The sequence below is a fragment of the Vicugna pacos genome, chromosome 7, assembly GCF_048564905.1.
Source record: "Vicugna pacos chromosome 7, VicPac4, whole genome shotgun sequence".
Taxonomy (NCBI): Eukaryota; Metazoa; Chordata; class Mammalia; order Artiodactyla; family Camelidae; genus Vicugna; species Vicugna pacos.
The window spans coordinates 46269744-46292737 of NC_132993.1; the positions used below are offsets into that span (position 1 = coordinate 46269744).

The 22994-nt window shown below is 35.9% G+C and overlaps 1 protein-coding gene across 7 annotated transcripts in view; it reads right to left on the reverse strand.

Annotated features, from left to right (window-relative positions):
* Nucleotides 1-1288: 1288 nt before the first annotated feature.
* KLHL7 (kelch like family member 7) overlaps nucleotides 1289-22994 on the reverse strand; it is a 58016-nt gene continuing 36310 nt past the window's right edge. For all 7 annotated transcript variants that reach the window (XM_006201796.2, XM_006201798.3, XM_072964859.1 and 4 more), the window contains 4 exons: nucleotides 10205-10445; nucleotides 7163-7364; nucleotides 3734-3831; nucleotides 1289-2725 (listed from right to left, as the gene is read on the reverse strand). In XM_006201796.2, coding sequence (XP_006201858.1) covers nucleotides 2442-2725; nucleotides 3734-3831; nucleotides 7163-7364; nucleotides 10205-10445 — 825 coding nt within the window. In that variant the 3' untranslated portion in view covers nucleotides 1289-2441. The remainder of the gene's footprint in view (nucleotides 2726-3733; nucleotides 3832-7162; nucleotides 7365-10204; nucleotides 10446-22994) is intronic.

Consider the following 22994-nt stretch of genomic DNA (forward strand, 5'->3'; position numbering starts at 1 on the left):
AGATGCTTGATATGATTTCATTTTCCTTAAATTTACTGAGGCTTGTTTTGTAGCTGAGCATGTGATCATGTACATTTACTCATTATCCTGGCATCGACAATACTGAATATTTCCAAGGCAGAATATAGACACTAATTATGAATTACTATAATTATTAATACACACACTTCATTATAATCTACATTAAACCTGCCTACATATGGTGTGTTCTAGTCAGCTGATACAGCCTAAAGAAAATGGTAGTTCTTTAAAAATACCTTAAACAGTGCAGCATATTCTATATGGGAAATTACTATATTAATAAAACAAAACTGTAATATGATAAACAGATATTCTACCCTCCAAAAAATTAGACATACTTTTTTTAATGGAGTGCAAAATGCTAAACCCAACATTAAAATGTCCACAATAGGCAAATATAGAGACAGAAAGATTAATGGTGTTACCTAGGGATGAGGTGTTTGGGAGATGTAACTGGATTGAATAATATCCACCCTAAAATGTATGTGGTCATCACGTGACCTTATCTGGAGATAGGGTCTTTGCAGATGTCATTGGTTAAGATAAGGATATACTGGATTGTGGGGAGGGTGGGCTAAATCCAAAGACTGTTGTCCTTATAACACCACCTTAAGACACAGAGAGACACACAGGGAAGAAGGTCATGTGAAGTCAGAGGCAGTAACTGAAGTGACATAGTTATCAGCCAAGAAACACCAATGACTGCCAGCAACCACCAGAAAAACTGGGAGAGGCACAGGCAATTTCTGCCTCAGAGCCTCCAGAAGGAAGCACTGCTGCCAACACCTTGATTTAGGACTTCTAGCCTCCTGAACTGTGAAAGAATAAATCTCTGTTGCTTTAAGCCACCAAGTTTGTGGTAATTTGTTACAGGAGCCATAGGAAACTCATACAGGGAAAATGGAGAATAACTGCTAATGAGTATGGGGTTTCTTGTTGTGGCGAAGAAAGAGATCCAAAATTATGGTGATGGCTGCATAACTCTGTGAATATATTAAAGACAACTGAATTGTATACTTGGTGAATTGTATGATATGTGACTTATATCTCAATAAAGCTGTTACATACATAAAAAACCCTGCATAAATAGAAATACATCTATCATTATGCTTTTTGTAATTCTTTTTTCACTTAAACACTTCTGAGGTTTAACATTATAACATATAAAGAAAACAATGAAAATTCAAATAGAAACATTGCTTCACAAGTTTCAATAACTATTACCAAACACATATAAAATGAAGAATGAATAAAACTAAGCAGTCTATTTTAAGTTTAAAAATATTTAATATTATCAGATAAAAACATTGATGGCGACAGCTTTGCATGGCTATACATACATTCCATAATGTAAAAGGGCAAAACATTACTAGGAAAGAAATTAGTAGCTGGCTTTGTAAAAGACTTACTGACCACATAAAAGCAATTAATACAAGATGACAAATATATCACTCAATTATAAAACTTTTAGAGACAATGGGTCAAATATTTCTGATATGTTCTGCTAAGGAAAATAAATCATGTACCTTTTTAATCCATAAGAAGTTCAAAGTCAATACTGACATTGTGTGACTATCAGTGCTATTCTAGTGATCTAGAAATTTGCTATAAATAGCTTTATCTTTTACTAGATAATTATTCTTATTATGATTGGATTTAATTTAACAGGGAGCACTAAAGAGGCATAATCCTTTTTTAACCACTGGTTAAATACAAGTGATATAAATTAGTGGTGGGTGCTAAGCTTGGCATTTTGCGTTAAAAAGATGGAATTATTTAATTGGATTGAATGTATTTTATGAGGAGTTGGGTACCTTTTTAATTCCCAAAATGTGTTTATGAAGTTTTGTGAGAGATATGCTTTTGCCTTGACTCACTCTGGCTTGCTTTTAAAATGGAATACATCTGGCACTAAATGGAACACATGAAGACAAGCTAAATTATGTGAGACTAAGCTGCTACATCAGAGTTGCCTATTGTGACTTACAGTTCCTACTATTTCTTAGTGCTTGACTGAACAGAAGCAACAGACCTAACTACATAGCACTTCCATGATGTATGAAAATAGAATATAGAGCCAAGATGAGACTGCTTCAATGATGAGTCAATCTCTCATTCTGTCATAATCATAGTTACAAATGTGAAGTTTATTTAAGAATTCATATTTTTACCAAGTGTTTATAATTTTTCAAGTTTTCTTGCTAGATATGTTCTTGGTTATGAGGCCAGCTGAAATATGGTCTTTGAATTGAGTATGGAAGTCCATATAAAAGAAACATCTATTTTATAGGACTCTTTACTTGAAACTTCCTTTAAAAAAACAAAACACCAAATTAAAACTTTGTAACCAAACTCTTTGGAACAAAGTACTCATGGCCATGATTTTGAGTCTCCATTGAGTCTTGAAGTTCACTCATTTTTCATGTTTCAAGGGTTTCTTCATTTGCTCCACAAGTATCAACAACACAAATTAAACAACTCGTTACCGGAAAAGCTCGGACTTTGGAGTTGGCGACCCATTTGTCTGTTTCAGTGTTATATTCAAGGATGTGTCCTAATCGACCCACACCTTGAAAACCAGCCAAGACATAAACTATAGAGCCAACTGCTGCACACTTCACTGTTACACCTTTCCATGGCATTGGTGAGACCATCTTCCATTCATTTAATTTAATATCATAATATTCCACATTGTCCAGGCCACCTTCAAAAGAGTAAAACAACATGAACAACTATATGAACAATTCTAAGATCTCTTAGTTAATTCTTTGCATCTTTTCAACATTTTATTATGAAAAATTTCAAACATGTAGAAAAGTTATAAGAATTTTATAATGAATGCCCACATATCTACCATCTAAATTCTTATTCTTACTTTAACACAACAGAAATTTAACTTAATTTTTATTTGCTTTTTTTAGAATCATAAATATTTACATTTACTTTACAAAATCAAAACTGTTCTATCTGTTCTGGAAAAATTAAAAAGTAGACCTAACAGTGAATTTTCCTTCTGATTAAGTTTATAGTTTATAATTATTCCAATGTCCTTCTTTTTCCTTCTGCCATTTATCTTTCAGCAGTTTATAGAAAATAGCGATGGGCAGAGACAGAAGGGAATGAAGTCATTTCTCTTTTAATGTGTAAGTAATGATTAAAGGTACTGAGTAAAATGAGCTTTGTGGACTATCTACAGACAATCAAGATTCTACATTATTAAAAGCAATTATTTAAGATTCTTCGGTACAACATTATTTAAGAAAAATACGAAGGTCAAATTTACTCATTTTAAAAAGTAATATTGATATTTTCACATAACGCTTAAAAATGTTTAGGAAATTTCGCCATTCAGAGCCTGGATACAAGTCCTAAAAGTTAAATTTAAAAGTTTTAAAAGTTGTTTTGAAGTTCAAATGTTTCTGGCACTCAATAGTTCTTAAGCTAGTGTGGTTCCATTCCCCAAGGGGTATCTGGAAATGTGCAGAAGCCATCTGACTGTCACATGACTGGTAGCCATTACCCCATTTCATGGACAGGAATGTTAAACGTTATCACAAGATTTCATAAAATGTTAGTTCCCAGAAGCTACAAAAATAAGTATAACAATGTATGTGATTAATGCTCAGATCTTAAGAAATGTTTCAATAATTTCAGATAAGAAAATAGCAGCAAATTCATTGGGAAAGTTGAACAGTGAATGAACATCACATACCTAAGCTATTCTGACCACCCACAGCAAATATCTTATCTTTTACAAATACGAGTCCATGATTCTTCCTGGCCTCAATCATTGGACACAGCTCAGTCCATCTAAAAAAAAATTAGAGAAAGTTTTTATTGCACTTGTTTGTTCACAGGAAGTAAAAGGACTCATACTAATTTACAATGAAAGTCTATTTTCCCAATTAAATCACTCACATGTGTACTACGAACACACACACACACACACAAGCACACACTCACATCTGGAAGACTAGAAAACAAAAGTTTAACAATGGTTTTGAACAATTTATTATTTATAGGTGAAGTAAACAGGGATTTTATTCTTTTCAACTCTGAGAGGATAGAGAAATAGAGGATATCTGGAGACTATTAACATGTCTTTGGAAGAAATCCATTTCCTGTAGTTCACAGTAACTTGCAAAACAGTAACAAAAAAGAAGGGGAAGATATGTAAGAAAATATAAAGGATTAATATTGTCACATGTGGTAGTAATTAGTATTTACATATGCGTAAGTAAACACAAATTTATCCTGGGCATCTATTGATCAGCACATTAGCATATCTGTTACTAATCACACATCCATCTTTATACACTTAGAACTTTAGGCAGCTCTAGTAACAGAAGTACTATTAGCATTCTGTCACATTTAATTACTTATTAGTATGTTGTGTTCACAGGCATGATCATAATAAAGAATGAGATTGAGAATATAAATGTGGACACAAATGTTGAAGGATACTAATTCACAGGTAGCAGCATGAGACACACAGAGAGTTTTGTTTAGTTATTTTTTTCTATGCGATTCAATCTCTTCTTTTGCATATGCTCCCATACACACAAATGCCATTTGTGACTGTAAAGGTGGTACTGGCACACAGGCTTGTGTTCCTAACAGCTGATATAAACCATAATACTCCAAACAACAACAAAAAGGAAATTTGGCATAAGGGTAACTCTCCAGGTTATTTATAGCTCTTCTTTTAAATAATTTAATAAACTTAACTTTTCAAAACATAATTGGAGCATAATGATGAACTCTGAAACATTATGAACTCTTACGTTGTCTTCTATTGACCATTTTTTCATTTGTTTGAAAAATGGCCTGACAGTCTCATTTTCAGAGCATTCTGTTAAGGTGTGGTGGGCAATAGTCCTCCTGTTTTCCAGGATAAATGCACATGCTCCTCCAGGTAAAAAGATGAGCATACAGCTCGGAAGTGGGAAAGCCAGACCCGGGCTCCACTGCCTCTCCACACAGTGAGCTTCAAAGTGCATTAAACAGAGTATCTGACTTGGAAAAACTCAATATACATACCGCTTTCTTCTCTAAATATGTCTGTGATATAAAATAACATCAAATTTTTATGTATATCTAAGCCTCCTTAAGGTTTAGAATTAAGGAAATTCCTCAAAACACTCTTCCTTCCTCCTGTAATTCACATGCAAAGTATGCACTAGGTCCTTGCTCTCTCCAACCTGAAGTTCAGTATTTAGTAGCTTTTCTTAAAATTCTGACTGTAAAACTATGTCATGTTGTTTCCATAGGTTTCATTTTTTTTTTTAGCTTCCAATCTAATATTCCGGTTAAAAAGTACTTAAAATTTTTTCAAAAGTGAAAAGAAACAGTCTTACAAAAATAAGCTGGATGGATGTCACATATTAGAAAGGAAAACATAGTAATGTATAACATTTCTCATTTTGAAACTTGGATAATTATATTCATACTAGCTTTTCACCTAGGAAAATTTAACGGTATTGAAGAGAATACAGAGAATTCAAATTTAATACATAAGGTCAATATATCCTAAAGAAATGCTAAAGTTGTGCAAGTTTTAAAATATTCCATAACAATATATTCACCTAGTTTCAAAAAAAATATTGAGGTTGTACAATTCCTTTACTCCTGCTATTACTAACAAGATTATATTGATTTACACTAATAGTGCCTGAATAAAGATCTCAAAATTTAGAAGCCTAAAGTTTATATGGTATGATCTACTTTGAGACTTTTTTAGAAATGAAATTATGCAGCAGAATGAATGCTAGTATGCTATAATACTTTTTTGAGTATAGTATTTGTAGGTGATAGAGACTCATACAGGATGGAGGACGGTTGGTATACACACCCCTCCTGTAGTTTGAGGCTAGATGGGGTGGCTACCTAGCTGAATGGATGGATGGAAGATGAGATGAGGACACAGGGTATCCCCAGTGTGCCCTGGCAAGTACAAAGGTACATTTTTGAAAAGTAGTAAATTTGATGATCTCAAGAGATTTCCTAGTCTTAACACTCCAGCAAAGGTAAGTTTCAAGATAAGCTTTTTTCCAATTCTATTCCTAACATGGATGACTAGCTGAGCAAAAAATGAGGGGAAAACAATCGTAACTGCATTTTTTGTTTGGGAAAGGAGTTACTGAGTATACTTCCTTGAATCCCTTAAAAACAAGTGGGAAGCAAAAATAATTAACTGCAAATGACAATAATATTTTATAATTGAATCTTTACTCTTAATTAAAAAAAGCAAAAGCTGGAGTGGAAGACCTCTATGTTTTGTAGTCTGCTATATTTCCTAAATACAAAACTAAAGCACAAGAGTTTTGGTGGAGCTCTTTGGCAAAACATTTAAGTTGAACATATTTACCTAATAACTTGTTCTGATAAAGGAAGAACAATCCTTTTAAACAAGATGATTCTTCCTACTGAAGTTTTTTGGATGTTTCTGAGTATCAACAAAAGGTCTGACTAGGATATCATTGTATTCATTTCCTCATTAGTTTAATGTCACTATACTTACCACCACCCCCACTGTTTCATGACTAGCACATTTCATTTGGCTACACTGAATGAGTTCCATCACGAATTACAAGGTCAGAAAAACTGGCTAACCATTTATTGCTTTAGTATTTTACTTCTTAAAATTTACTTCCCACTCAATTTAAGAATAATTTTATTTAATAAATATGAATCTAAACATACTTTAGTAAGCACAAACTCAAAAAAAGACATACCTAGGGGTATGATTCATTAATGACATTAAGCAATATATATTTCTAATTAAAGGCAAATTTACTACTAATCATAAATTACTTTTTCCCTCCTCCCCTACATTTTCTGATCTCTCAAATAAAAAGATTTTATGAGTTTGATCAGACTTGTCTCATTTATAGGCATTTATTGCACAAGCAGAAACAGAAGAGAGGGGCTCCCATAGGTATAAGGGTCAAGCCATTTCTCAATGTGTAGAGGGAGGGTCTGGGCTGTAAACATGCCCCTGACCCTCGCACATTCGAAAGTGTATGTATATCCTCAATGTAAGAAAAAAAGTCTTCTGTTTGGTTCCTTCTGCCTTTTGACATCTTCCACTGAGCTTACAGAATAAAATCAACTGTGAAATGAGTTTGAAATTGATACATACGTTTCTGTGGCAGGATCATAAACTTCACAGGAATTCAGCACTCGCCCAGAAACATTGTTCCCTAAACTTCCACCACAAACATAGATCAGGCCGTTGGCTTCCACCATCCCGTGGCTGCAGCGCTGAGTCAGCATGCTGGGCTTTGTGTGCCAGCTTTCAGTTCTCGTGTCATAGCACTCAAATAAATACAGAGCTGAGTTTCCTGTAAAAGAAAAGAACCCCATCATGCTTAGCTTAGTGTGTGTGTGTGGGCTTGGAGTGAGCTGACTGTAGAGCTGAGTCATTTAATTACTGGAGGGAAGAATTTAGGCTTGCAGAGTTTTTTTTTTATATTCAAATCAACAACAACAAAATGTAGAGTTAGTTTAACAAAAAGCTAACCGTGTTTGTACAGACCTTGGAAAATATTCAGAAAAGGATCTGCTGGAGAGACTTATTCATTGGTAATTAAACTTCAAAAAAAGAAATTGGTTTGATTTCAAAAGAAAAACTGAAGGAGCATTATGTGTATCTTTCAGCCCACTTATGCATGATGAGAATTAACTAAAGAGGAAAAGCACAACTATTTACAGACAGTGAATCCATATCTTAAATTATGAAAACTACTAACTGATAGTATTCTAAGCCTTATCATTTAATGTTCTATAACAGCCACTGTATCATTAACAAAACTATTCTTTCTGACTACTCTCAGTGGTTGTGTGGGTAGGGCCTGAAGTCATGCTGGTCCATTCACTCCAGGTATCACTGCATGCTTCTAGTGTACTTTGATTACACATTTTAATGCCAAAACATAAATTCATCCTGTTTTGCAGCTTCTACACATTATAGGAGCTCAATAGAGTTTTAGAAATGATACTATTTAGAAATTATACTATTAAAGATCAAGTGCTCTTTTTCCTTCCCAAGAAAAAAGAAGTTAGAACTTTACCAAAGTTATTTCTCATCTGGACCTTTCCAATACTTAAAAACAACAACACCCTTATAATTCTCTATCGAGATCAAAGTCTATGAAGAGCAAAGTTCAATGAGTAACAAAAGGAATAAGTAATGGTTAGGACTAACAACTTCTTTTTAACTTTTTAAAACATTTCCAATTTAGTACATTCAGTTGGTTGACACTAGGGGAAAATATACAGTATATAGCAAAAATAAAAAGCCACTATTTAAGTAAAAAACTGACTTAGTAGAGCAAATGCTGAAGAAATGACGTTATCTACTATACTCTCTACAAAAAGTATATCTATAAAATACTACCTATTATCTTTAGGATTTATTATATTTGAAATATGCTGTATTAGAATTACTGTGAAGATGCTTTTAAAGAGGGGGAAAGGTTACCCTTTTTCTAATTGAAAACTTTAATTGCTTTTTAAAAATTCACATAACATTAAGTTAACCATTAACTTTTTTTTTTAAATTGAAGTATAGTCATTTTACAATGTTATATTAATTTCTGGTGTACAGCACAGTTAATTCAGTTTCATATTTTCATTATAGGCCATTACAAGGTATTGAATATAGTCCCCTGTGCTATATAGAGGACCTGTTGTTTATCTGTTTATATATAATAGTAAGTATCTGCAAATCCCAAACTCCCAATTTATCCCCCACCCCTCCCTTTCCCTGCTGATAACCATAAGCTTGTTTTCTATGTCTGTGAGTCTGCTTCTGTTTTGTAAATATGTTCATTTGTATTTTAGATTCCACATTAAGTGATATCATATGGTATTTTTCTTTCTCCTTCTGGCTCACTTCACTTAGGATGACAATTTCCAGGTCCATCCATATTGTTGCAAATGGTGGTATTATTATTATTATTATTATTATTATTATTATTATTATTATTATTATTATATATTTTATTGACATATAGTCAGTATACAATGTGTCAACTTCTGGTGTACAGCATAATGCTTCAGTCATGCATAAAATATTTTATTTCATGTATTTTATTATTTTATGGCTGAGTAGTATTCCACTGTATAAACATACCACAACTTCTTTATCCAGTCATCTGTTAATGGACATTTAGTTTGCTTCCATGTCTTGGCTATTGTAAATAGTGCTGCTAAGAACATTGGGGTACATATATTGAAAAAGTTCTCTCTTAAGTCACACTTAGGAAATCATAATCTTCCTTGTATTCATTTGACATCTAGTTGGAGGGCAGTATGTGAAAACTTAAATAAATACACGGACCAAAAGTAAAACATTCTTTGAGCTAATATAAAAGTCATCAATAAAATAAAATAAAATAAAATAAAATAAAATAAAATAAAATAAAATAAAATAAAAATCATCAAAGAAAATAAAAAGACTTAACATTTAAATTCCATACCTTAGGTTTACTTGGTCTTCCTAGTTTTTTTATAAGCCCATTATTTAGCTAAAGAAATTACTCGAAAAGATGAAAGCATATAAAAGCTATTATGTGTCTAGTCTGCACCTAGAATATTCATTTAGAAAAATTATTCATTTAGAAAAAGACCACTAGTGGACTAACAAATGATCTATCAATGAGATAGGCTTTTATGCCCATACCCACACCCCATTCTGATTAATAAGCATAAGATACCACCACCAGTTAGCTCATTAAAAAGTTAAAGAAAAAAGCAAATGAAAAATATTATTCCTAATTTTTTCTGATACAGAGAAAGCAAAAATAATACAGATTTTAAAAGCTTGAATGTAGTAAAGAGGTTTTAAAAGGTCTATGAGTAAGCCAAACTCTGAAATCTTTAAAGCAAATAATATTACATATATAAAACAACTAATCCAGATGGCATCAATGAAACTAAAATCCCAATGGCATCAATGAAACCTTTGTCATGACAAAAAAAATGGACAATTAACATAATCTAGGACATTGGAGCAGTAAGGTAAACCTTCAGGGAAATGAGCTCTAAAATATGACATATATATATAAAGTATGTCAAAAAGTATCTGGACAAATAACACCAACTGCATTTTTAAATATGAAAGCCAAGTTACTTGGCTTTAAAGCACTTCCCCAAACACAAATACTGAAGAAGTCCTTACCAACTTCAGAACCTCCAGATGTATAAATTTTGCCTTCTGCAGCACAGGCAGCAAGGCTGTCTCGAGGTGTTGGAGGGCCCAGTTTGGAATACCAGCTATCCTTAACGACATTATAGCAGTCCATTCGTTTTATGGGGAAAAGCTGAGAGCCACCCAAAATGTATACTACATTGTCCCAAAAGACGCATGCTGCATCTCTTCGTTTTTCAAAGGGGCAGCGGATGTCTGTCCAGCTATAATCCTGTAACAGGAAAGGACAGGAAGCTTTCAGTAATGGAAAAATATAATTGGAAAGGATGAAGCAAAGACACAGTTGAGAACATTTAAAAAAAACATAAGAATATGTTAATTTACCGGAGTACATATAAAAATGTTTGGCTGGAATCTATTATCTAATTTAATCCTGTGTGATTTCTTCTGAATGTTGGTTAGTTGCGGCAGAACATGAGCGGAAGACAGTGACTGCTTTGGGTCTTTTCTGGCTCTAAAAGAAACTTGAATAGAACTGGGTGTATCACCCCCCTACTCAAGACTTCCATTCCTTCCATGACTGAGGATAGCAATACAAGGAAATTTCAAAGTAAGCAGTTTTGTTAAAGAAAGCTTTTTTCCAAATGTAAATATCCCCACCTGTTCCCTGCCAGATGTACAAAGTGATATAAAGAATAAACGGATAATATGAAGCTTTAACTGCCATTATCCTACTGACGTCTAAAGCCAGAAGACTTTGTAGACTTCTGTGAGGTATTAATTTTCTGTAAATACTCAGTTGAGCCAGTAGAGTCAGTAAGACTCTTAAAGATGTGCTATTTATTATGAAATACTTAAATAATCTGTTCTGAGTAGTCTGGAAACTTATTATTTTTCTTTCCAATGATAAGAAATGACACCTATCAGTACTTCACAGGAATGGCTGTCCATAGCACCACTCTGTTTCCTATGTTTGATAACATCCAACGACACTAGTGCCCCTCTTCTATGTCAATGTACAAGGGAACGCTCCCAAAATTAAAGCTCATTGGATCCCACCTTTTTAAAGCAAGGAAGCTACAGTGTTCCTGAAACTTTCTGGAAATAATTAGGGTCAGACAGAAATCCAAACAATTCACAATCTCACCAAGCAAAGCAGTGTGTGTGATTATTAATGGGGATTCCCCTTTGGGAAAATTTGATGTCTACTGTGCTAGTACCCAGGATTTCAGGTATTCATCAAATTAGACCAAAGCAACATAAGAACATAAGGAATGGCCTCTTAGGAAAAAGAAGAGACCCCGGTGTAGAACACCTTGCTTCCTAGTGATGATAAACACTCTGCTTTCTAGGTGACCAGAAAAAGAGCCTCAATCCCCTTTCTTAGTCTCATATTAGGATCTATGAGTGGCCCTGGGTTACTCAGCAGTATGTTTACTGGTAGGCAAACAAAACTGCAGGGTGACAGAACATCTTCCTGAAGCTTCAGTTTTACTCAGTGGACCTGACAAAGTGAGAAAAACTTGTTTTCTTAGGGAAACAGCATACTACAGAATGAAAAAAGTAAGAGATAAAACACTCTACAGGGAGTATTCCTTCAAAAGTAAACTATTTTCTTATGTATTCTGAAAATCTACTCATAATTCCTACCTGACCAAGTTCATTAGAAGAGAAATACAATTTCATTAATAAGATACATTAGCTCAGTGAATCTCAAGTCTTGCACTCTCATACACAATTTATTTGATATTATTAGAAAGCAATATGTAAACTTTATCTTACTTTCTGAAGATATCTTTAAGAAAATTATCTTTCCATGCTCTTTCTTAGTTAAGTTTAGGGTGAGAAAGTTGGTCAGATATTCTTTAAAATGGTCTCCAAGACCTGCTACTCTTCAAATTAAAAAGAACTGCCCATGTAGGAGCTGGGATTTATAAAACAAAACATTTCTTTTAGCTAGATGAGCTTAAACACTTAGACACTAGGAAATGAGGTTCCAAAGAAGGAAGTAACCCCAAGTTTGGTTAATGGAATAATTCTAACTTTCTAACACCACTCAGGGGTCTGACTAGGGAATGGGTGACCATATGTCATAAAAAGCCTGGCTATGCTTCATATTAAAGAACTAAAATAAATTGCTCTCTTGTAACTATAAGCCCAAGGGGACAATGTTTAGCCTGTGTATATGCAGCACATATATGTATGTGTACATGTGCATGTGACAAAGGAATAGGTACATGCTTCTATCTCCTTGCAATTTGGGCTCTAATTTCTCTAGAAATCCTCACATTTTTAATTCTTTTCCAACTCTCCCAATACTGTCATCAGTCACTGCACACATTAAACACTATGCTTGATAAATGTTAACTATATATAATATACTGCCTAAATCTTCTAGGCAGGTAAATGAAATAATCTTTATTTGCAAGAATTTCTACCTAGAATGCAAAGTAGACTTCATTTCAGATAAAACATAATGTTTCACATTTGGGCTCATTAAATATACCTGTCAGGTGTCAAATGTGCCTGTGTTTGAACATATCTGGCTTTGGTCTTATGTATGTAGAGGAGGAGGCGAGCTTCCGGTATACATAATTTTTTCTGTTGTGTACTTGGGCAGATCTCCCTCTACCCAATTCCCTCATCTACTCCTCATCCAAAGCAGAATGCTGAGAATGTGATTAAATCTTTGCCCTTTAATAACGTATTCTATTGCCTAGGAGATGTGTGTAATTGGAGCAGCAAGCAGAGAGGGGAAAAAAACAGATGGGAAGTCAAGCTTGTCAGCTCAGTGGGTATGAGCACCAGGTCTTATACTCTAGTGATGGAACCACTTCCAACCTGGGGCCTGCAGGTGAAGGGAGGGTTACTTATGGCTCCCTGCAATCCTAGGCTACAGGGCAAGCTAGAGCGACATGGAGTTTTCATGTTAGCAACAGGTGGATAAATAGTACCAGAGACACAGTGTATGAGTGTGGACAGGAAATTGTTACCCTAAAAATATAATTTAACTCAGTGAAGTTTTATTGAGTATCTATTCCAGGCAAAGTTCTATGCTTAGCTGCAAAGAAAATATGAAAATGGGAAAACTGGAAAGCCTGGAAAAGATACAAAAGGATTTTAAAGTTTTGACACATCATCCACATATGCATCCACACATACAAATGCAGGCACACCCAAGTATATAAAGTCCTGTCTCTCCTAGTCCTAGTCAGCATTTCTTGCCTCTGCCGTGATATACCACATTCTAGACTTTTTCAAGCTCAAGACTCCTTTCGTTTTTGTAGCTTCCCTGATTTCCTTTTTCTGAATCCCTGCCAACTGGATTCTGGACCTGATGACTGAGCACTCCATTACACCCTGTTTCGTGTGATTTTCCGGCTGTATTGCACTGCTATCGGAAGTGAAAGGCTTCTTGAGTTGAGGAGCTGTAATTTTTTCCCTAAATGTCTCAAGGCAGAAACATCAGCTGCTATTTTCCTTGAGTAAAGTATTGATTTTATATAATCTGTATTCTGAAAACATATGAATCCTCAAATAACAAACACTACAGATGTAGATTTTAATAATCAAGACAACCAAAATGCAAAAAGAAAAAAGTAATTTTTATTTTAAGACTTGAGAAAACTTTATTTTGCATCATTTGGAGAAGAAATCAAGCAAAACTAAGGGAAACACAGTCTTAGAAAAAAAGGAAAACAAAATTAACAAAATAGTAAAACCTAAAATTTCTTGCAGAAACATCAAGGAGTCAGTCTAATCTGAGTTCAAGATTACCAAATTATATGGTGACAATGTATATAGAAAGCAAGTGTACGGAGTGACGGTAGCTCAGTGGTAGAGTGCATGCTTAGCATGCACCAGGTCCTGGGTTCAATCCCTAGTACCTCCTCTAAAAATAAATAAACCTAATTACCTTCCCCCTACCCTGGCCAAAATAAAATAAATAGTACAATAATAAATAAAAATATTAAAAAAAAAAAAAAGAAAGAAAGTTTACACCAGATGCCAGAACATTCCTAGAAGTAGTTTCATGAAAAATATATTGAAACACTTTTGGCTTCACTCATTCCACAAAGTCAAAAAGAATATAGCTCTAAGGAGCTGGGAAACTTGAGCCCTGAGCTAGGCTATGTTTGGAGGAGCTGTGAGTCTCGTGTAAGTCACTGAACCTCTCAGGGATGTTAGTTTCCTTATCTGTAAAACAAAAAGACTGAAGCAGATGATCTTAGGGTCCTCACTATCTAAAACTCTAAAACCCAATGATCTTAGGGTCCAAATGATTTAGAATGTATCACTAAACAAACTATTATTAATTTATTCATTGTTGAGTATGTCCTGTTACAGGAACTATGCTGAAATATCTTTAAAAAATTATCTTATTTAATCTCTTCAATAACCCTATGAGGTAATATCCTCATTTAACAGGTTAAAAAAACAAAAATAAAAAACCGAAATCTTGGACATGTTAAGTACCCTGTCAAAGGTCACAGCGTTAAAAATTGGTGAATGCAAGATTTAAGTCTAAATCTATCAGATTCCAAAGCTGTGCTTTAAAGCTTTACATGGCCCTGCTTCTGTAAAAATCTTCTGATATGGCCTTCTAGAAAGGACACTGGATTGAAAAGTGAAGATATCTGGGTTGTCATTCCTACTGTGTTTCTAGTGAAGTGACTCTGAGCATTTGACTCGACAATGAAGGATCTCACAGCCTCATCCATAAAACCAGGATGTTGGCAGGATGGCCACTGAGGTCTTCACACGCCTCCACATCTTACTACTTATAAACACAATGCTTAGCCACTAAAACTACAGCTTCCCTGAAAACAGGGATTTTCCCATGTCTTTGTGTGGTATTAGGGCTTAGCATATTGAAGGGAACCACATTTGTAGAAAAGTACATCTCATCCAGCTAAGTAAGCCACCTTCATTTTTGAACTTTCAAAGGCAGATGGTGCACTTGGCTTCTAGTTTGGACCAGTTCCTTACCACAGCACTATCCCTAAATTACATGGATTCCAGTGAGCATCCTGTCACTATGGTTCCTGGTCCTGTGGTAGCTGCACCACAGGGAACAGAGAGACCTGAGACCAACCAACCAACAATACCCAGGGTTAGGAACTGGGCTCTCATCTACCTTTTTGGTAGATCTAAAAGAGCTTCCATTTTCATCCTTTGCTAGAACAATCCTTCTCCTAGGAATTTACCCTAAAGAAAAAACTGCACAGTGTACTAAGTTGGCACATACAAGGATATTTCACCAGGGGAAAAAGGAAATGGGCCAAATGCACATGAAGAAGACAGGTATTGTGCAAATTATGATATATCCTTAGCATTAAGTAAATGATAGCATATCCTTATGAAGGAATACTCTGAAGCCCTTCAAAAGAATGGTATTTTGACTGACATGAAAATACCTTCTTAATAGAAGTGCTGGGAGAGTTTTAAACGTTTTTGCAAAATGGCATGTATAGCATGATGTCATATATATAAAATGGGGGGGGGAACGACGTTCACTAACTACTGATGACTGTCTTTTATGTTGGGAGCACTTTGGCTTTCTCCTTTATGTCTTGCTATACTTGAATTTTCTACAATAAGCATGTATTTTTTTTAAAACAGAAAAAGTAAACATAACAACCAAGCAAGCAGTACCAAAAGTATGGTACAAGGAAAACAACTTCTCACATCAGATGCTTTTAACTGTGCTAAATGTTTTCACAGAAATATGAAATTAATTTAAGGCTTTAAGAATTTAAAAACTTAAATAGCTATTATACTGTGGGGGTGAATTTGGATTAGAAACCATCTCTGCCTTCCTTCCAAATAGCACACTATTAGGGTGCTCTAGTTTTTCAGAAGTAAACATTTGATTCTGCCAAGTAATTTCACAGGTTGTACCCATTTTGAAATGTACTCATTTTCAACAGGGTCACACAAATAATTCTGTAAGCATATGAACCTCCTAAAGTCCAAAAAGGGATTTAATATCAGCCATTAGGAGAAAATACCCTTGTAACTTAAGTACTTCATAAAACACAGCATCACAGTCAGAAAAAAAGGCTTCCACAATTTGGGGGGTGGGGGTGGGCAGAGCACGACTGTACTATATTATAAGCTGTTAGATGAAAGTAGGAACAAAGAACACATAAATGGGCATTTCTCAGCTGTTGATGATTAGGTAAAATTAGCAAAGAGTCTGAAGTGAGACCAGAGACCAGCCCAAAGGGAATTACTAAGAATCACAGCTTTTTCATAAAGTCACAGAACGTTCTTCCCCTCCACTCTCCACTATACCATCAAAACACAGAACTCAGACCTACTCAGAAATTTAAGTGAAATGAAACTCAGTACAAAAGTGAAACCTGATATGAACATTATGTTCAATAACAGCCCCTGTCTTTTCAGTAGAAAATAAATGAAATAGTAGGGAAGTAGCCCTGTGCTAGCATCCTGCCAGTGGCCTCTGTAACAAGCTTTGCCTGTAGAATTTTGACGTGTATTTTTTTTTAACCTTGGCACAGGAAAGCATATTATACTTGAAATGAATTATCTCAAATCTTAAAATGCAGTAACATACTCATTTAATAAAATGTTCTCACCAATGGGATAAACATCTGCTCTGTCTCAGATGTGCAGAGTATAGGAGATAACGCAGATGGCCAAGAGGTTAGGAAGAGTTAGGAAAGGGGAAGAGAAAAACAAAATGAAGAAGATGTGTAAGCCTTTTTACATTTAAATATGGAAAATCAGAAAAATCTTATGGATGGCAGGGACAAAGGGACTGAGTGAATAAAGATCAAAGAAAAGAAAAAGAGGGAGTCAAATGAGCACAACTGATTCCTAAGAAGGTTTAAATATTTTGTTAACAGACCAAAAACTGAAGTTTAGAAAGGTTGGCTTGCCTAAACTTATATACCTAGACTTGAAATACTCTTTCTACAAAACAGCTGCTTCCTTTAAAAAGGGAGGGAGGAAGGAAGGAAAGAAGGAAAGTGGGAAAAAGGGCTCACAAAAGAAAAAAGATCAATGGTTTAGTCCTTCAGTTCTTCCACCCATACCTAAACTCTTCTTTTAAAGCACAAATTCACTTAATTCACTTAAATAATCCTTTGAAAGCTTTCTATGAACATTTTAATAATCATACTTAAACCAAAAAGATGCATTCATACTTAGGATTCAATATATTTTTATCTTTCTCTTTCTTCCTGTCTAAATTCTTTCATTAAGTTTCCCTCAAGAAAACCTCCATGAGGCTTCAATGGGCAATTCCAACCCAGGGAAATCTCTGCAGACCACCAAGGCCACTGTTATCCCACACCAGGACTTCTGGTCACGGTCAGCGGCCACCTCACTGACCTCAGCCCCTGTGCTCTCTAACTGCTTCAAGCGTGTGTACATCTCACACACTTTGAGTTTGAGGGACGGGACTGTAATAGATGGGTCTTTCATAATCCCTGCTGCCCAACCCACAAATTTCAAATTCTAAGTGAACTGTGGTACAGGTAATATATGACAAAATATTATCTGTTTAAGCTACACTTTACAGCCAGCTAACTGCACAATATGCTGTTGTACAATGTGCTGTTGTTTATAACAGCTAAGGACAGTCATCTCTTACACTAATCATGAATTTTCAAAGAAAATCACAGTTTAACATGTAAAGAACACGATTTAATACTTCTAGGATAACAGATCCTTCTTTGCCTCTGCATCATCATATGAACAATTATGAAAGGAAGCTGACAGTAATTTTCAAGTGACATGGTGCAGAGGAAATAGTGATAGTTTATTTCACTCCGTTGGTTACCCACAGCCTGACTCTTACCCCTCTAACCTGCATTCAGGTACACACTACCCTCCAGCTAGTTCCAGGATGACTAGAATCCTTTAAAACACCACCATACGGAGATACCGTTCCTAGTCTCCTTACCCCTTCCCACCTACAGCCCTTGAATGAATACCTACAGCTTTGTTTCTGCTCTCTTCTAGCCTTTTTAGGGGACTGATCTGCCAACTTATGGTAATTATGGCTGGCTGTAGCTAGCAGACAGTCTGATGTCCTCCCTCTCATGGTGAGTCGTATTTTCACTGGGGCTTCTTGCACATGCAGTGAGTAATCACAAAAGGAAGCAGATCCCCGAAGGTCGGAACTTCAGGTGCTGTACCTATGTAGGGTACAAAGGCTGTGAGGCTGATTTTAAAAGAAAACTACAAAATGGTGTGTTATGAAGATGCTTGAAAAGAAAAAAAATGGAGTCTCTCAATAGTGCTATTTTGGAAGACATTCTAAGAAGGCACTCTACTGAGAATTTACCTCAGCTTGTGTTCCAATCTCTTCTACATGAATGTGAGGACCACGTGTCTAACCAAACTGCCTGCAAACAATCAGACATGAAGAATACTTATTGTGCACAAACTGCAAAGAACACTCATTTTTACCACCACACACCCGTTGTACTGGTAACTAAGGAAGCTTAAGGGATACTCATGTTCACCCACATTTGCATTCCAGCAATGTCCCTGGGCACACAGCTATAGGTCCAATCCACCTGGGATAACTGCTGTCTGTTTTGGGTACTTTATTCTTACAGATTTTTATATCATTTTAGCAGTGCTCACCCTTTTACTTCACACACTGCTTTCAAAACACTCTTTTGCCGGTGGCCAACACTACTGGATGCACTTCTTATAAAGGCCTCATTAATTTGTTAATATAACACCATTTTCCTTTAAAGTCTACACTTCTTTTTAAATCATATGTGGGGGGAGGGTATAGCTCAGTGGTAGAGCACGTGCTTAGCATGCATGAGGTCCTGGGTTCAATCCCCAGTACCTCCATTAAAAAAAAGAACAAATATATGCAAGGCATAACTGTCAATTTCCACCCTGATGACAGAGTAGAACTGTCTCCTTAGTGAAGGCCTGTTTAAGAGGGGAGGTGGCTATGACACTGAGAAAAGGCACTGTGATACCTTTAATAAGCACACAACAGGGAAATGTTTTGAGTTGAAGGTAACTTCATTTCTTTTGATTTAGAGCCTATCTAAATTTAAATCCAGTCCTATAAAACCAACTGACAAAACTGTCTGTGAAATATTACATGAAGTTAAACGGGTTCATTCATCTTCCCAAACTTGAGTACACACACTGGGCCAGACACCAAACTCAGTGATCAGTCTACTTCAGAGTTCTGAGTAAGAAAAGGAACGCAAGGTAAACCTTTTGAACCTGATGGTTCCATGTAATATGGCACCATATGGTTTTCTGCCTTTGTGATTTACAGGGTCTGGCCCTCACCCTGCTGGTCTTACTCCTTGTTAGTTTTTGACAGGGAATATGCAGAATCCCCTTTGCTCAAGGGCATAGTCTCCTATTTCTCCACCCTATGAGAGTGGTCATCCAAGACCTTTACAAAGTTCTAAGCTCTCAAAGCTCATCATTTCAGTGACAGGAAGAGTCCAAATAAACTGGGTCAATTAAGTCAATTTTTATTTAGGCACCAGTATCATAAGACATTCCCATGCTACAATTTTAGAACACTAATACTAAGAGAATAGACCACTGGACTCAGATAAATAACTCTTCTAGTAATCATTAAGCACTTGAAAACTTTAAAAACAGTCCAGGTGGGGAAAGGGAGACTCAGCAGGCTTCATGGAAGGACCATGACAAGAACCATATCATTTCAATTTCAGTACAGCAATCTGAGATTTCTTTATCTACAACTTTACTTGTCTACTAGAAAAAAATGTTAAGATCTTATCATTTTGAGTCAGCAATTAATACAAATATTTATCTCCTCTCACCAGTAATACCCAAGTATCTGAAGATAATAGTTTGTAGCAAAACTGGCTTAATTCTAGATAATTCGATTAACACTGCTTAAACTGTCCTCTCTGAAGGAGATCAATTCAATGAAAATGACCATTTAGGGCTGGTCTAGGACACACACAAGTGGGTCCGATTTAATGACAGTTAAAACCATTTTAACAGCTCTGAGAATATTAACCTTAAGAATTGTAAAACAATTCCTATGCAGTGCTTCTTATTAGGCAGTTCACTTGAATAATGAAATAATGTTCACTTTGGGAGAGTCAAGGTAAATAGTAATTTGAAATGAAATCAGCCCCCTAATTGTTTTAATATTAGAAATAATAAAGCCTAACCAACTTATATTAAAATACTATATACAAATAATAGTACATAGTGAAAAATTCTCAAGATAAAGGTTTTAGCATAAATAAAAGAGAGGCTGGTACTTCTAATAGAAACATTTAATAAATATTGTAATGAGATTCTAGTGGTGTTAGATTTAGGGAATAATATTGATGGAATGAGAATATTTTGATTGGTAGTTACTTTCTCAATTGTTTAATTTCTTCTACTAGAAGTCTAAAAACTTGTGGCTGAGTATACAAAAGAGCATTAAGTATGGGCCATTTATGAGAGCAGAGTAAGACATCAAATGAGAATTCTGAAGTTACAGTCTCACTTCCAGGCTCGTGTAGAATATGCATCTCTTTTCAACTGTCCAATTAAAAAAAAAGAAATCAAGGAAAGTGTTAGAACTACAGATCAAAATCAAAGTGCTAGTAGTCATTCCACATTTGCCTTATTCTAGAAACAAGCTGTCTCCCAAATGAAAGTAGAATTCTCTTTATCCCTCTGTACATCAAAACAGAATCTACTTTAAGGTAAAATATTTTCTACCAAAATACAGTTTAATTACTTTTTAATTGTCAAGGTCAACACCATAACTAGGTTCTGGGAAACGAGGGGTATAACTATTATTGACACCTGAAAGCTATAGTTCATAGCTTTACAATTTAAACTCCCATGATTTCAGTTTTTGCTTGGAAAATGGTATATTTATAAATTTTCTGCTCTTGACTCAAAAGGATCCTGAAAAATTATATAGCCACTGAAATGTCAATAGTCTTAACCTTACCTTGTGTGAAATAGGTGTACAGGCGTATCAGCCTTTTAAGCACACTTAACATTGTGCTTATTGGATTGTATTCTACAGGCCATGAAGCCTCAAGGCACCAATCTGACATCAAGGCCTCTTGACTCCGTGCCATATTCTCAGCTGCAGGAGTCCTGATCTATTGCGCCTTCGCAGAGGCTGTCATGCACTGGCCTCCTATATTGATGTCTATCATACTCATCAGTTCTGTCTTGGTAAGACAAGTGCTTGACAGGGGAGGAGTTATCCTGGAGTACAGTGTTGGTCACTTCCAAGTCCCTAGATGTCCACAGGTCTGCAGCAGGAGTTGGCAAACAATGGCCTGCAGGCTAAATGCAACCCACTGCCTGTCTCTATAAACAAAGTGTGACTGGAACATAGCCGTGACCACTTGTTTATGTCCTATATTCATAGCTGCTTTCCTGCCACAGCATCAGGGTTGAGCAGTTATGGCAGAGACTGTGTAACTTAAAAAGCTGGAAAAAATTATTCTTTGGGCTTTTACAGAAAAGATTCGGCAAGCCCATGTTGGTATAATCCCTTCGGAATGAAGGATAGCTTGCTGTCTCAAGCATCTTCTAACATTTTACAGATGACACACATCCTGTATTTGGGTGTCCTACATTTATACTTTTATTGGGTAAATCAAAAAGCTGCCAGTTGTGAGTAAGACCTAGAGTAGGACAAAGCTTTCTAAGTGGGACAGGGTACACTAGCATGACTCCGCTGCTAAGGCTGTCCTGTGATCATGCGGCATCAGGGTGCTGACTGAAATGCTGCACATAGCTTGAGGGATATCCCAACATGATCACAGAGCACACCCCTGGGATTCTGGAGCAAGGCCAGCCTACTTTAAGCAGGTACCATTTTTTTCAGTAAATAGTTCCTGGCTAGCCACTAGGTTCTGACAGACAGCAAATGTCTGACACCAAGGAAAACCAGGTGACTGTATCATTAACCCATTTTCCACAGCTTTACCTGACCTATCAAATCACAAACAGCATGCTTTCAACCAATGATCTAGTATGTGAACATAAGACTGGGCTTGTGGAAGTCCCATAAACACAGAATACCCAAATAGGCTAATCACCACCTTACTCAGTGGGCCTTCTCCCTCAACCTGGGTTGGGTCATCATGGAGGTGGTCCCTACACATCAGCTGACAAATTTGAGAGAACTGAGCCTGGCTCATGCATGATGGAACTAGCCCAAAGTGGACGGCTTAAGCATTCTAGTCCCTTCAGAAATGGTGTTGAAGGAAAATATAGAAGAAACATTTTCTGGTTTGGCAGAATTTCAAGCAGTCCCTTTTATTGTCCATTATACCTTTCAGGAGGGAAAAGCCAAGGCAGTTTTTATCAATTCTTGGATAGTGGCTAATGGTTTACTCAGATGGACAGACTTGAAATAAGCAAGAATGGAAGACTGCTCACAAGGAGATTTGTTTGAGGAAGGATAATGTGGATGGCCCTCCAGAAAGGACACAAATTTGCATCCCATATGAATTCTTACCAGAGTACTCACAACTGCAGCAAAGTCTCTTAAAAATCTTGTGAACAGGACTGCCTCAATGTCTTCCCTCCCCAATCTGATGCTTGCTCATTGGGCTTGTGAGTGACCACAATGGCAGTGATAGATATGCATACAGTGACTGCATAAGTCAGTGGCTTTAGGAGCTAATGGACTTTCCTTCCCTAATGTCAATGTGGCTTTCCACTACTGGCCAGCACTCATTTTATTAGCAATACTGACCAATCCTGTTATCATACCTTGAGGGAACCAGTTGGTTACCTAATACCAGGCTAACTACACTGGGATCCTTCCATTGTTCAAGGGACAAAGCTCTGCCCT